Source organism: Megalobrama amblycephala, linkage group LG17 (assembly GCF_018812025.1).
Source record: "Megalobrama amblycephala isolate DHTTF-2021 linkage group LG17, ASM1881202v1, whole genome shotgun sequence".
Lineage (NCBI taxonomy): Eukaryota > Metazoa > Chordata > Actinopteri > Cypriniformes > Xenocyprididae > Megalobrama > Megalobrama amblycephala.
In genome coordinates, this window is record NC_063060.1 from 5420702 (window position 1) to 5434764 (window position 14063).

Here is a 14063-nt window from a genome sequence, read left to right on the forward strand (position 1 = left end):
TCAAGCTGCACTTTTTCTGTTATCCTTGCTTTCTTAATTCTACTTTTGTGTAATACCCCTCCGGTGTGTGTCTTGAGACAAAACAATAACACTGGTGTATTTTAAGATCTGTCAGTGCAAGTTGCTTTCAGCTCAAACATGCATTTTAGCCTAGGACTAGCTTAAGCTTGGTCTGTGAATCAGGGGGTACATTACAAAGTATTACAAAGAGTCCTTCCACAGCATCACAAACAACCATTCACATTCAAAGACTTTATTTATAGCACATAAAACGGAAAAGGTTTTCCAAAATAACAACGTGAATAGGAAGCATTAGCTTGGGGTTGCAAGGCCAAAATAAGAATTCTGCCTTGGTAATAAAAACCTTTCACTAGACTGCTGAAAGAATAAAACATACTTGATCTGAAGTTCAATGCAATATGGAGAGAAGATCTTTTTAATTTACGATTCATACTTTAAGAATAGATCATCTTTTTTCCTTTGTTTATATTTTTGAGTGAAATAAAAAAAATAAAAAAAAACATGCTTGAATATTTCACATTTTATCTAAAAAAACAAAACAAAAAAAAAAACATGAAGCTTTTTTATATTTCATTTAGTCTTGTGGCATCGAAAGGAGCATCTTTTTTTCTGAATTTCAAAAATTGTACTGAAGTTCTACTAAGCCTTACTCATTTTTCTTAAGAACTCAAAGGAAGTGCTTGAACTCATACATTGTTTGAGAGTATTTTACAATATATAAATGTTTGTATGATTTTGACAAGAAAACTGGAAAACTTTGACAAATAGATGCTGAATAATTACCAAAAACATGCTATTAGATTTTAAATCATTTAACTTATTCTTTGTGAACTAATCAGACTTCATTTGTTCAGGCATTTTTCTCATTTGCCTGTGTAGGTCTGTTAAAAGCATCGGTTTTTCTAGATCAGCACGCACTCTTTTCTCTCCATCATGCGGCTCTCTGTTTCAAGCAGATCTTCTCCTTGTTCAATCTTTTCCAGAATAAGAGCATCACTTTTCATTTTCTTAAGTCCAGCAATGCGGCCCTCAAAGCCAAAACTTTTCTCCTTCTCCTCTGTTTTGATCAGAATTTCGAAATATTCTGCTGTGGAGAGAGATTTTGGCTTCAGTGCTATTTCATCCAGTCTTCTTAGGCAATCAGAGGACAGTTTGATCAAGTTCCTTAGTTTGTTCTCACTTCTATCGAGATCCCTTTCAAGTGCATCAAGTGTTTGCTTTATGTTAATAAACTTTCTTTTAGCATTCATGAAGTTGTCTTTCATCTCTTTAATGGTTTTAGTCTCTTTTATTGATTCATGTGTCCACAAAAAATTTTCATGTGAATGAGCAGAGTAATGGCATTTTCCAGGGCAGACAATGCAGTGGTCAAACTCCATCACAGCACAAGCTGGCAAATATTCTTCATGGTGCAACATGTAACATGTGTAGGAGCAATGTGAGTTACATGTAAAGGAGCAGGTGTTACAATTCATGGAAAGATGGTTTACAGGGGATCTGTTTGCTTTTATCACCTCTACATCTTGATCAAAATTCTCATTTTTATTCATGTTCTCACTCTCATTTTCCAAACGTTGTTTTAATATTTTTATCTCACTCATTTTAGAGAGACAGGCGGTCATTTGAGGTGTCAGGTCTGTCATGACTTTATCAAGGCGCTCTCGCTCCTCCAATACTTTTCTAGTCTGTGTCAGATCTTTACTTTCAATGGCCCCCAGTGCCTTGAAAAAAGCCTCCATCTGTTTGAAGGTTGTTGTCCAGAAAATATCATTCAGTTTCTGATTATATTCTTCATCATCAGAATCAGAAGTTGTAGGTTCTTCTGTTTTGTCTGCATACACAGCTGAATTGTTGAACTTGAAATGGGTGGGTTGTCCCTTTTTATTCTTTTGACAGGGCAGATCTGCTGATTTGATGGCCTCTAAAACTGGGATGTTTTTACCATCTGCAAATGTCACCAAAAATAAGATGTTCTCTGCAATGTCTTTGCCAAAAATGGACAGGATTGAGTCAAAGATGTAACTCTGATTGGCAGTCAGGCGGCCACGAGGGGCCTGGACAACAAAGCAGACGGCATCAATGTGATCGATTCCCAAAGGGCTACAAAGAAAGCTTTTGACCTGCTCTGCACTACTCTGTGCAATTTCTCCTGTATCCCCAAATCCAGGTGTATCTACAATTGTGAGAGAGTAGGGAATTTGAAAGCCAGGCTGATTGTACAGCTCATAAGAGGAGACATTAGATGTCTGACTCTGAGCCTGTGAACGACTGGTCACTTCATTGATTAGTTTGAAGCGATATGAATCCTCCCACTTTACACCCAGTATGTAATTGACCATCACATTGACCAGCATGGTTTTTCCTGCACCTGTTGATCCTACAAGAAGAATTACTTTGTTTTTCACATCTTCAACCTTTCTTCCGAAGACATACTGATTAAAACTTACAGTCTCTGTCATTTTTACAGTCTCTGTCTCTGTTATTTTTTTGTGTAGTGTCAGTGTATGTATTGATGGATTGCCCCATTTTATTTGTGAAGATTGATTCAAGAACAATCCACTCCCATCCTTATTTGATTGTTTACTTTCCAAATGTGCAGAAAACACAGTTTCAGGGCTGGAAAGACTCACTCCATAATTTCCACAGTTTGCAAAAACTCTGATTGTGTAATCTGTGTCTTCTTTCAGTCCCTGAAGAGTGCATTCTCTGTTTGTAGATTTCACAGATTTCCATGGCTTTTCATTTTCCTGATCCTTTGGCATTTCTCTGAATTCCAACACGTATCCAGTGACCAGAACATCTTCACCTACAGATGTAGGAACATCCCAAACTACAGTTGCAGACTCAGATTCTACTTGTTTCACTGTAAGTGCTCCAGGTGGAGCACATGGACGAGTCTTGAAGAATGATGTTGTGTCACTTGTCAGACTTACTCCTGGACGACACACCGCCTTACAGGTGAAACAATATTCTTTATGTGGTTGTAACTGCTTGACGGTGACCTGATCAGAAACTCCATCAGTAAACACCTCTGTCCATTCAGAGCTCTGTGCAGACTGATATGAAATACAGTATGAGGCCACAGAACTAACACCACGGTCAGGAGGGTTGATTTGCAGATGTATGCAGTCATGCTCAGCACTCAAGAAGACTGGTTTTGGGGGTTTTGAGGGGAGCTCATATTGTGAACTTATGAGTCTCCCTCTTTCATAAACATGAATTGAAGAGGCAGTGATGAGTTCATCTGGGATTGATGCAATGCAGAATTCAATGTTCTTTCTTCCATTATTGGCTTCTTTGAAATCTAGGAAGGCCTGTATGGTTTCCCTGGTCAATGCAGTTACTTCTCCTGATGAAAACCATTTTTCTGTCTTTTTTGAGGAGTTTTGATCATAACGTATTTGCTCTCCATTGTTACATGATTGTTTTTTCAGGTAATTCTCCAAGTCTGAAAGGTATGGTTCATTTTCATCTAAGGAGGAGAGTGCAAAAGCTATCACATTGTTATTTGATGCTTTCAAGACAACCTTGTCCAAGTCATTGCTGGATGAAAGAACAGGGACTTCTTTCATGATTTCTAGGTAAGATCTAACGACATTCATCTCTCGCTCTCGCTCATTTAGAAACTTGTGTACCAGAGCACCTTGAAATGGCGATCTTTCTTTGTCTGTGAGAGCATCAGCAAGCTCTTGTTCTTCTTTTCCTCCTCCCCTTATAGATGGAAGAAGCCTGCAGAGATGTTTTTGAAAAACTATTTTGTACTCTGAGCAGAGATCTTTACATTTTCTGATTTTAGTTTTCATTTCAGGGAATTGAATGGCGATATTGTCCCTCATCAGATCTTGACATTGAATGTCACAATTATCCAGTTCATCCATGATCCGTTGGGCACGTCGTACTAGGCTTACACTGATCTCCCTGACTAACTGAGCAGCTGTTGAATCTAGTTTTTTCAGAGGGTAAAGCCACACGGTCATGGGCACAGCATTCTCTCCATGTTCTCCCAACAGTTTTGGCAGCTCTGAGTACACCTTGATGGCATCTACATAGGAAACTGGATTGTTTTTCAGAGCAAAATCTCCATGAAAAGTGCAGCTGAATTTGTTAATTTTCTCTTGTTCCATTTCATTCATTTTCAAGGATGCCTGACCCTCTATTGATATTAAAGGTATCTTTTTGATTGATGCTTGGAGGTCTCCTTGTATCTCTTGATGATTTTCATTGGATGAAACTTCACGGTCAAAAATAAAGAAAGCTTGAGCTCCATACAATAGAGCCGTAACAACATGTGTGGCTGAGCCCTCCTGAAATACATTGCAATGCTTTACGTTCCCTGCTCCAAGATGCTCCATAGTTAACTGCTCAAAACGTGAAGTTGTCCGATACTGTAAGGTGACTCTAGACTGATGTTTGGATGACTTCTTATCATTTAAATAGTCAGCTGAGCCTTTCACACTGACTAATCCACTCAGAAAGCTGGCTTCAAGAGATGCAGAAACCTTCAAAGCTGATACTTTGTCTTCACTCGAATCCGAGGCAATGATTTTGAAATCAGTGTTTGGCTGTGGCCGTACATCAATATTCTTCTGCAGCATCTGAGCGTCCCAGAGAGTTATTCCTTAAAAAAAAAATACATAAATATGCACCAAAATTGATGTTTTATAATTTAAAACTATTGATCTAATATGGTCTAAATGCTGAAACTTTGACAATCCTTAGTTCTAGTTTCTCATGGAAGAAGAATCATTCAAAAAAAATAATTTTGCTATCTTCTGATAATGTACGTTAACTGAAATGATCTCTGAAATGGTTGTTGTTGTTGTTGTTGCTTTTACCTGGAATAAGAACATCCCTTCGGCAGTCATAAAGCATTCCTAATTGAAAAGGCTGACCAAGACAAGCCTGTACAATGGTCTCAGAGTCAGACATCTTTCTAAAAGGAAAAAAAAGAGAAATAAATAAATGCTTTAGTGAGTGATTTTAAAAAAAAAAGAAGAAGAAGGGAAATGACAGTGTCAATATATAACATGAACAACCACATGATCATTTAATTTGGAATGTGGCTTTTATACATTTATAAAATTTACTTAAAATTTACTTACTTTAATATTTACTTTTATGTGGCTATTAACTTGGAATCAAATATTTGAGTTTTGAGAATTGTGTGCTACTAGCATTTAATTTAGAAGTTTTTGTGTGTTTGTTTGTTTGTTTTTGAAAGGCTCTTAGAAGAAGGTATTGTTCTTGGATCTGGTGGCCAAACTCACCACATAATAAAATAGGACTTGATATAATGCATTTACTCTGAATATATAAGCAATATTTTATTTTTAAAAAGGTAGATATTGTGCTCAATGGATTTATTGTTATTGTTTTGCTTTTATATTTAATTAGTTGTTTGAGGTTTGTATTTCAAAATAAAAGTTTCTCTTTTTTAATTTCATATGATTTTTTGTGTTCTGTAGTTAATAATAATAATAATAATAATAAATTTTATTTGTATTGCCCTTTCTTACACTTAAGGCCCTACAACAAAAAAATAACAAAAGAACAAGACTACTTTATAATGACAATCACAATAATAACACAAAAACAACAATGACATCAAGTACTGTAAAATTATTACTTAAAAGCTTCACTAAAAAGAGATGTTTTAAGTAAATTCTTAAAACAATCAAAAGATGGAGCGTTCTTGATAGGTAAAGGCAAAGAATCCCATGACCTGGGAGCAATACAAGAGAAAGACCTCCCACCCAGTTTACAATGAGACTGGTACAGAGTAAGAGAACCAGCAAAGCGGAGAGACCGAGATGGCGTGGGCACTGTCACCAAATTACAAATATAATCGGGGGCCAGCCCATGGACTGCTTTATAAGTTAAGATAAGAACTTTAAAATCAATACGCGACTGAACTGGAAGCCAGTGTAACTGAGAAAGCACAGGAATGATATGACTGCGGGATGGTGTGTAAGTTAAAACACGAGCAGCTGAATTTTGCACATATTGCAGCCTCTTAATGATACTTGCTGGTATCCCTGCATAAAGAGAATTACAATAATCAAGCCTGGATGTTATAAAAGTGAATAAGCCTTTCTGCATCAGACATATAAAGAAATGGTCTTATACATGCAATATTCCGAAAATGATAAAAAGCTACTTTAGTAACATTCTTAAAATGAGTGTTAAAAGTCAGCTACAAAAATCACACCCAAATTCCACACCTGTAAAGAAGGGAGAATCTGGCACTCATCTACTGTAAGTTTAAAATTATTACATCTATTTACAGCAGTTGAAGTGCCAACCAAAAGAACTTCAGTTTTTGAGCAGTTTAACTGTAGGAAGTTCAGTTTCATCCAGACCTGTATTTCCAGTAAACAATCCAGTAAAAAAATGAAAGTGCTGATGTAACATCAGGTTGAGTACTAATGTAAATCTGGGTATCATCTGCATAGCAATGATAACTCATCCATACTTTTGAATAATTTGCCCAAGAGGCAACATATAGATGCTGAAAAGAGTAGGACCCCGACCCCTGAGGGACGCCCTGCTGCTATGAAATCTGTTTGTACCAGAATAAACACATTGAGTACATTCTGAAAGATATGATTTAAACCACTTTAAAGCCTTACCAGAGAGACCAATCCACTTATGTAACCTGTCCAGCAGTATAGTGTGATGCTATAGAAACAGTTGGTATAGAATGCAGCACTGAGATCTAACAGGGCCAAAATGCCACAAGCCCCAGAGTCTGCTGCAACAAGGAGTTCATTCATTACCCTCAAAAGGGCAGTCTCCGTACTGTGTCCAGACCTAAACCCTGATTGAAAAGGCTCTAGTAGTATGCTCGCAGATAAATGATTTTGTAGCTGACCAACTACTACCCGTTCAAGAACCTTAGCAACAAATGGCAAGTTTGAGATAGGCCTAGACATGTTGGCAGAATCACTCCCAGATTATTTAAGAACTGTTTTGACTGCTGCTACTTTAAGTGCTGGGGGAACAAACCCTAAAGTAAGTGAAGTGTTAACAATCATGTTAATATGAGGAATAATAACTGGCAGACACTTCTTCAAAACGCTAGTTGGAAGCGGATCAAGTATAGAAGATTCAAGAATTCATTGCCAAAACCAATTTTGAAATATCGTCAGAACTAAAAGCAGTAAAACTTGAAAACAGAGGAGGGGAAATACGGGAATGCAGGTCTAATAGCTCAGATGAAATGGAGACAGATGCAATAGTATTATAAATGTTCTCAATTTTACATGAGAAATATTTAAGAAAATCATTGCACTGCTCTGTGGTGAGGTGATTAACCCTAGTGATTGGTTGGGTTAGATTATTAATTGTATCAAACAATACTCATGGATTAGAAACCCCACTACTAACGATTGTTAACAAATTGCACTGACAAGTGTCAAAAGCTCAGTAAATTCAGAGAAAACACAGGGTTACGTTTTGGAGGACGGTAAATATTTAAGACAAGAATTGTGAATTCAATATGAATGCCAAACATTCAAATGAAGAAAGTCAAGGCAGTGTAACTTCAGTGATGGAGACATCAGATCTATAAATAACAGCAAGACCGCCACCTTTACAAGTGGTTCGTGGTTGATCAATGTAAGTACAGGGAGTGCAGAATTATTAGGCAAGTTGATTTTCTGATCATATTTTTTTCCCAAGCACATTTTACCAATTCCAATCCACATCAATCTTAATAACTACTATTAATATTGTTTTTAATCATTTATAAGTGATATATAATTGTTCATGAAGGCTGGAAATGAAAAATGCCTTATATTCAGGTGTGCAGAATTATTAGGCAAGTTTTCTTTTACAGGCAAAATGAGCCAAAAAAGAGATTTAACTCAGACTGAAAAGTCAAAAATTATTAAATACTCATGAGAAGGACGCAATACTAATGCAATACTAGAAATTGCAAAGTTAAAGCATGACCAAGGGACAGCAAAATGCTCATTGGGTCAGCGGGGTCAGACAAAAACAGGTGGAAAAGAAAAGACACATGTTAACTGCAAAATAATTAAGAATTAAGGTGAAGAATTAAGTGTGAAACCATCAGGAACCCTTTAGTCTCCAGCGCCACCATTTTCCAGAGCTGCAACCTACCTGGAGTCTCCAGAAGTGCAAGGTGTTAGGATCTCAGAGACTTAGGTTAGCTAAAGAATCCTAAAAAATGACCTGCACTTGATAAGAATCACAAGCTGAAGTGTTATAAAATACATGAAGACTGGGTTTTAATAGGGCTTATAGACAGACAGCTTGAGAATGACTCCTGATGGACCAGCACCACATCCTCTTGTACCACTGTTTGAAGAATTTATCCAGAATCTGGCAGTAAGGTGTTTGAGTTCACTTTTAGTCCATCTCTTATCCTGAAATGTCTGTCTTGCAGAGATGGACTAAAAATGATCTTCCAAAACTTACTGCCAGATTCTGGAAGATAAATTCTTCAAACAGTGGTACAAGAGGATGTGGTGCTGGTCCTTCAGGAGTCACTCTCAAGCTGTCGGTTTATAAGGCCTATAAAAACCCAGTCTTCATGTATTTTATAACACTTCAGCTTGTGATTCTTATCAAGTGCGGGTCATTTTTTAGGATTCTTTAGCTAACCCAAGTCTCTGAGATCCTGAGACCTTGCACTTCTGGAGACTCCAGGTAGGTTGCAGTTCTGGAAAATGGTGGCGCTGGAGACTAAAGGGTTCCTGATGGTTTCACACATAATTCTTAATTATTTTGCAGTTAACATGTGTCTTTTCTTTTCCACCTGTTTTTGTCTGACCCCGCTGACCCAATGAGCATTTTGCTGTCCCTTGGTCATGCTTTAACTTTGCAATTTCTAGTATTGCATTAGTATTGCGTCCTTCTCATGAGTATTTAATAATTTTTGACTTTTCGGTCTGAGTTAAATCTCTTTTTTGGCTCATTTTGCCTGTAAAAGAAAACTTGCCTAATAATTCTGCACACCTGAATATAAGGCATTTTTCATTTCCAGCCTTCATGAACAATTATATATCACTTATAAATGATTAAAAACAATATTAATAGTAGTTATTAAGATTGATGTGGATTGGAATTGGTAAAATGTGCTTGGGAAAAAAATATGATCAGAAAATCAACTTGCCTAATAATTCTGCACTCCCTGTATAGCCTGGTAAGACACACATATTAAGATTCAAATAGTCATTTGGCTGATGGCACGTTTCACAGAGATAAAGAAAGATGGAAGCAGATGGAAGTCATGCAGGTTTGGCACTACATAAATTTGTAAGTGAATTATGACTCATTATTGGGGCCAGACTGTTCAGTGTGGTGGAAATGACGCCACAACTGTGGGACAGTCATAATTATTTAATAAAGAAAAGTAAAAACAGTCAAAAAGCCGTAAAACGTTTGCGCCAAATACTGAAGGAATTGGATAAAAAAAATTACTTTAGTGCGTAATCTCAAAAACATATTAGCTCAAAACATACAAGTTCAACAAGGAGAAAAGCTTGCACACATAGTAGAAAATTTCTCTTGGATGTAATACGGTAAAAAAAAAAAAAAAAAAAATATATATATATATATATATATATATATATATATATATATATATATATATATATATATATATATATATATATATATATACAGTACAGTCCAAAAGTTTGGAACCACTAAGATTTTTAATGTTTTTAAAAGAAGTTTCGTCTGCTCACCAAGGCTACATTTATTTAATTAAAAATACAGTAAAAAACAGTAATATTGTGAAATATTATTACAATTTAAAATAACTGTGTACTATTTAAATATATTTGACAAAGTAATTTATTCCTGTGATGCAAAGCTGAATTTTCAGCATCGTTACTCCAGTCTTCAGTGTCACATGATCCTTCAGAAATCATTCTAATATGCTGATTTGCTGCTCAATAAACATTTATGATTATTTTCAATGTTGAAAACAGTTGTGTACTTTTTTTTTCAGGATTCCTTGATGAATAGAAAGTTCAAAAGAACAGCATTTATCTGAAATACAAAGCTTCTGTAGCATTATACACTACCGTTCAAAAGTTTGGGGTCAGTAAGAATTTTTATTTTTATTTTTTTGAAAAGAAATTAAAGAAATGAATACTTTTATTCAGCAAGGGTGTATTAAATCAATCAAAAGTGGCAGTAAAGACATTTATAATGTTACAAAAGATTAGATTTCAGATAAACACTGTTCTTTTGAACTTTCTATTCATCAAATAATCCTGAAAAAAAATATTGTACACAAATATTTTGTACAATTGTACACATTAAATGTTTCTTGAGCAGCAGATCAGCATATTAGAATGATTTCTGAAGGGACACTGAAGACTGGAGTAATGATGCTGAAAATTCAGCTTTGCCATCACAGGAATAAATTACTTTGTGAAATATATTCAAATAAAAAACAGTTATTTTAAATTGTAATAATATTTCACAATATTACTGTTTTTACTGTATTTTTAATTAAATAAATGTAGCCTTGGTGAGCAGACGAAACTTCTTTTAAAAACATTATAAATCTTAGTGGTTCCAAACTTTTGGACTGTACTATATGTATATATGTATATGTATACATTTATATATATATATAAAATTAGTGCTGTCAATTGATTAAAAATGAACTAATTAATGCACATTTTTCTATAAATTAATCACATATTAATATAATATAATATATTTATATTGCAATAATTTCACATTGTAATTTCAAATTAATGTACAATATTTTTAATGTGTTAAACTAAAAAAATTGCAAATTTAACATTAATTTTGACAGCCCTAATATAATTGAGTGCATGGTGAAAAGTTTCTAAGATTCACCTTCATTTAACAAAAAACAAAAAATAGTGTCTGAGCTTCAACAAACACTCGCATACCGTAATGGAATTTTTGTCACCTGTACCCGTTGCACTCTGAATTTTTGTTACCACCTGCAAAAAAACCCCAAAATGAATCAATAAAATAATTAAGTCAGAACAAATATTGCAGTTTAAATGAAAACAGAATTTCAGAGGTAACATCATTTAATAATAATCCTTATATACTAATTGAGTTTCATACCTTTATTTCCCAGTATATTATTGCAGAATGATTTGTCTTCTTCACACTGAGTTTCTGACCCTGATCATTATGAACTGAGCTCTGGGTTTTTATAAGTAAGGCCACACCTTGCAACAGTGTGATTGGGCAAGTCTCTTAAATACAAACCTAGAAAACAGGATTGTGTAGATGTGGTCTGGCAAGTAATATGTGCTGCATGAAAAGATTTACTGTCCATTCAATTGGATCAAAACCAACTATCCAGTGTATCCTATGATTCAGTATGTAATGACAATTTACTCAGGCCACCAAAGATGAGCTTTTTGAAAGAAAAAAATATATTTTTAAAAATGAGACTTAATATATGCATGTTATACATGTTTGCAAGCAGATGCGCTCAGAATATGCAATTTATTATGTTGGTTATATTCTAATTAGGGTTGCAAAATTCCGTGAATTTTTAAAGCTGGAAACTTTCCATGGGAAATAACAGGACTGGGAATTAATGGGAGTATATGGGAATTAACAGGAATTAATGGGAATAAACAGGGAATTTGCAAAATTGCAGGTTAGCATATAACAGTGTGCTTAAATGTAGCTGAAAAAACATCTTGCAGCATAATTTTGGTAAAAACAACCATATTTAATGCAATTTTAGTTTTAGTTTAATTTTTACCCTACACATTCTTCAATCACATTCATACAGCACACTACTGCAGGGCTATTGAGGCCACACCCCCTGCATGCACTGTGCATTCCCCCAGTCCACATTTGATCAAAAATACAGAAAAACATTGTGAAACATTACTACAATTTAAAATAATGGTTTTCTATTTTGAAATACATAAAAATATTATTTATTTATGTAAAAATATCTTCATTTATTTCAGCCTGCACGTACCACTACATGAGTTTTGCTTCCTTGTTCTTGAATTGCATGTTAGGGACTTTTTTTTTTAATTCCCAAACTGCATTCAGATCCTCTTGCTTGTGCTTGAGGGACAAATTTTACACATTTTAGACATTCATTTTATATCCTCTTGTGAATATATGTACTTATATCCTCAGTGCAGCATTTGCATTAATTTTGCTTCCTTGTTTCTTGGTTTTCATGTCACAGATTATTCGCATTTCCAAGCTGCATTCAGATCAGGAGTGTTTCATGCCTTTCATCAGTACTGGTGCACAGGTCAATCAAACAATTAATCAATCCATCAAATAAAAAATAAAAAATCCCCATGTTTTAATACTCATTTATGCTGTTATATTTTAATATAAATTGTCTTTACCTACAACACAGTCATTCACAAGCTGCATGGGCAATAAAAAGCTGCTTCATTGTTGATGTACAATATAAAACAGTTGCAAGTTTTGTTTCTTATAATGGACTGATTAAAAACAGAACTTGAACTGAATTGAGCTGTAGTGCTGCTTTATAGCTGAATGTCTCTGAATCGAAATAGTTTCATGATTGACCAAATTTGCAACATAGACACAGCTATTGAACTGACCTGAACCAACACTGAACTGACTTGAGCTGAATAATGACACTATTGTGTTAAAGCTGCTTTACAGCAGAATTTGAATTTTTCTTATTGTCCTTTTTATTACTGTGAGGCTGCTTTGAAACAATCTGTGTTGTATTAAGCACTATATAAATAAAAGGGATCTTGACCATAAGTAATGTCCACCTATTACTCTTTTTGTCTTATAAAGTATCCTGTTACTATTTTGGTGTGAGAAATCACTGCAAATGATCCATGTGCAGGAACTGTCTAAATCAGAGGTCTCCAAACTCTGTCTTGGAGGGCCACTGTCCTGTAGAGTTTAGCTCCAACCCCAATTAAACACACCTGAACTAGCTAATCAAGATCTAATTAGGCATACTAGAAACTTCCAGGCAAGTTTGTTGAGAAAAGCTGGAGCTAAACTCTGCAGGACAGTAGCCCTCCAGGACTGAGTTTGGACACCCTGCCTGGTTCTAAATTGATCAAACTGAATCAAACAATTTAAGGTGTGTTCCATTCAACTGTAAGTGTCCTGCGAAGTGGACTTCACAGTGTATTTCACCATCTTAAGGGCAAGGTTTAACTAATTCTTTGCATTCCCAAAATGCATTCTCATCCTCTTGCTTTGTTCCTGAGCTAAATTCTAGACATTTTAGACATTTCCCACATTCAGCTTCAATGTTTTTCTGCATATAGGGGTTTTCCCTCCACTAATTCCCTGTATAAGCTTGCGGAAGTGCATTCTCCACTAATGAGATGGGTTGCATATTTTCAGTTATGAAGACAAAAATCAGTGCATTCACTTTCCTCTGTGGTGATGGTTGAAACATATATATATATATATATATATATATATATATATATATATATATATATATATATAGCTGAAAAAAAAGTACAAAGAAAATATTTCCAATGTCACTAACCAAAATTATATATATATATATATATATATATATATATATGTAAATATAAACAAATTTTGATGCCTGCAACACACTTAGTGTTGATTATATTGCTGTCTATGGATGAGTCATATACCTCTTGGATTTCATCAAAAATATCTTAATTTATGTTCTGAAGATGAACGAAGATCACACAAATTAAGATATTGTTCATAACAGTGGTGAGGCCAGAAATCTTGGTGGGTGGACCTTGGTGAAATAGGGTGGACCTCTATTTTTTGTCTAATATATATATATTTATATGTATACACTGTATTATTTATATGTACATATAAATGTATACATATATTTATATGTATACATTTATATGTATACACTGCCCTCCGCAATTATTGGCACCCTTAGTAATTATGAGCAAAAGCAGCTGTGAAAATCTGCATTGTTTATCCTTTTGATCTTTCATTCAAAAAATTCACAAAATTATAACCTTTCATTTGGAAAATAATTGAAAGTGGGGAAAACTCACATTATGAAATAAATGTTTTTCTCCAAAACACGTTGG

The 14063-nt window shown here is 34.8% G+C and overlaps 1 protein-coding gene across 1 annotated transcript; it reads right to left on the bottom strand.

The window, feature by feature from the left end:
- Window positions 1-237: 237 nt before the first annotated feature.
- On the bottom strand, window positions 238-11166 carry LOC125251791. The gene is made up of 4 exons (XM_048164873.1): window positions 11110-11166; window positions 10926-10979; window positions 4857-4954; window positions 238-4639 (listed from the first exon to the last, which is right to left on the bottom strand). Exons 3-4 carry the CDS (start codon window positions 4948-4950, stop codon window positions 924-926), a joined length of 3810 nt encoding a protein of 1269 aa, XP_048020830.1. The 5' UTR covers window positions 4951-4954; window positions 10926-10979; window positions 11110-11166; the 3' UTR covers window positions 238-923.
- Window positions 11167-14063: the final 2897 nt, after the last annotated feature.

What these genes read in the sequence shown, in the direction of transcription:
- LOC125251791 (XM_048164873.1), bottom strand. Translation starts at nt 4,950, where the DNA reads ATGTCTGACTCTGAGACCATTGTACAGGCTTGTCTTGGTCAGCCTTTT. An exon ending in AAGGGATGTTCTTATTCCAG is followed by an intron (nt 4,640 to 4,856) that starts GTAAAAGCAACA and finishes TTTTTTTTTAAG; the next exon opens with GAATAACTCTCTGGGACGCT.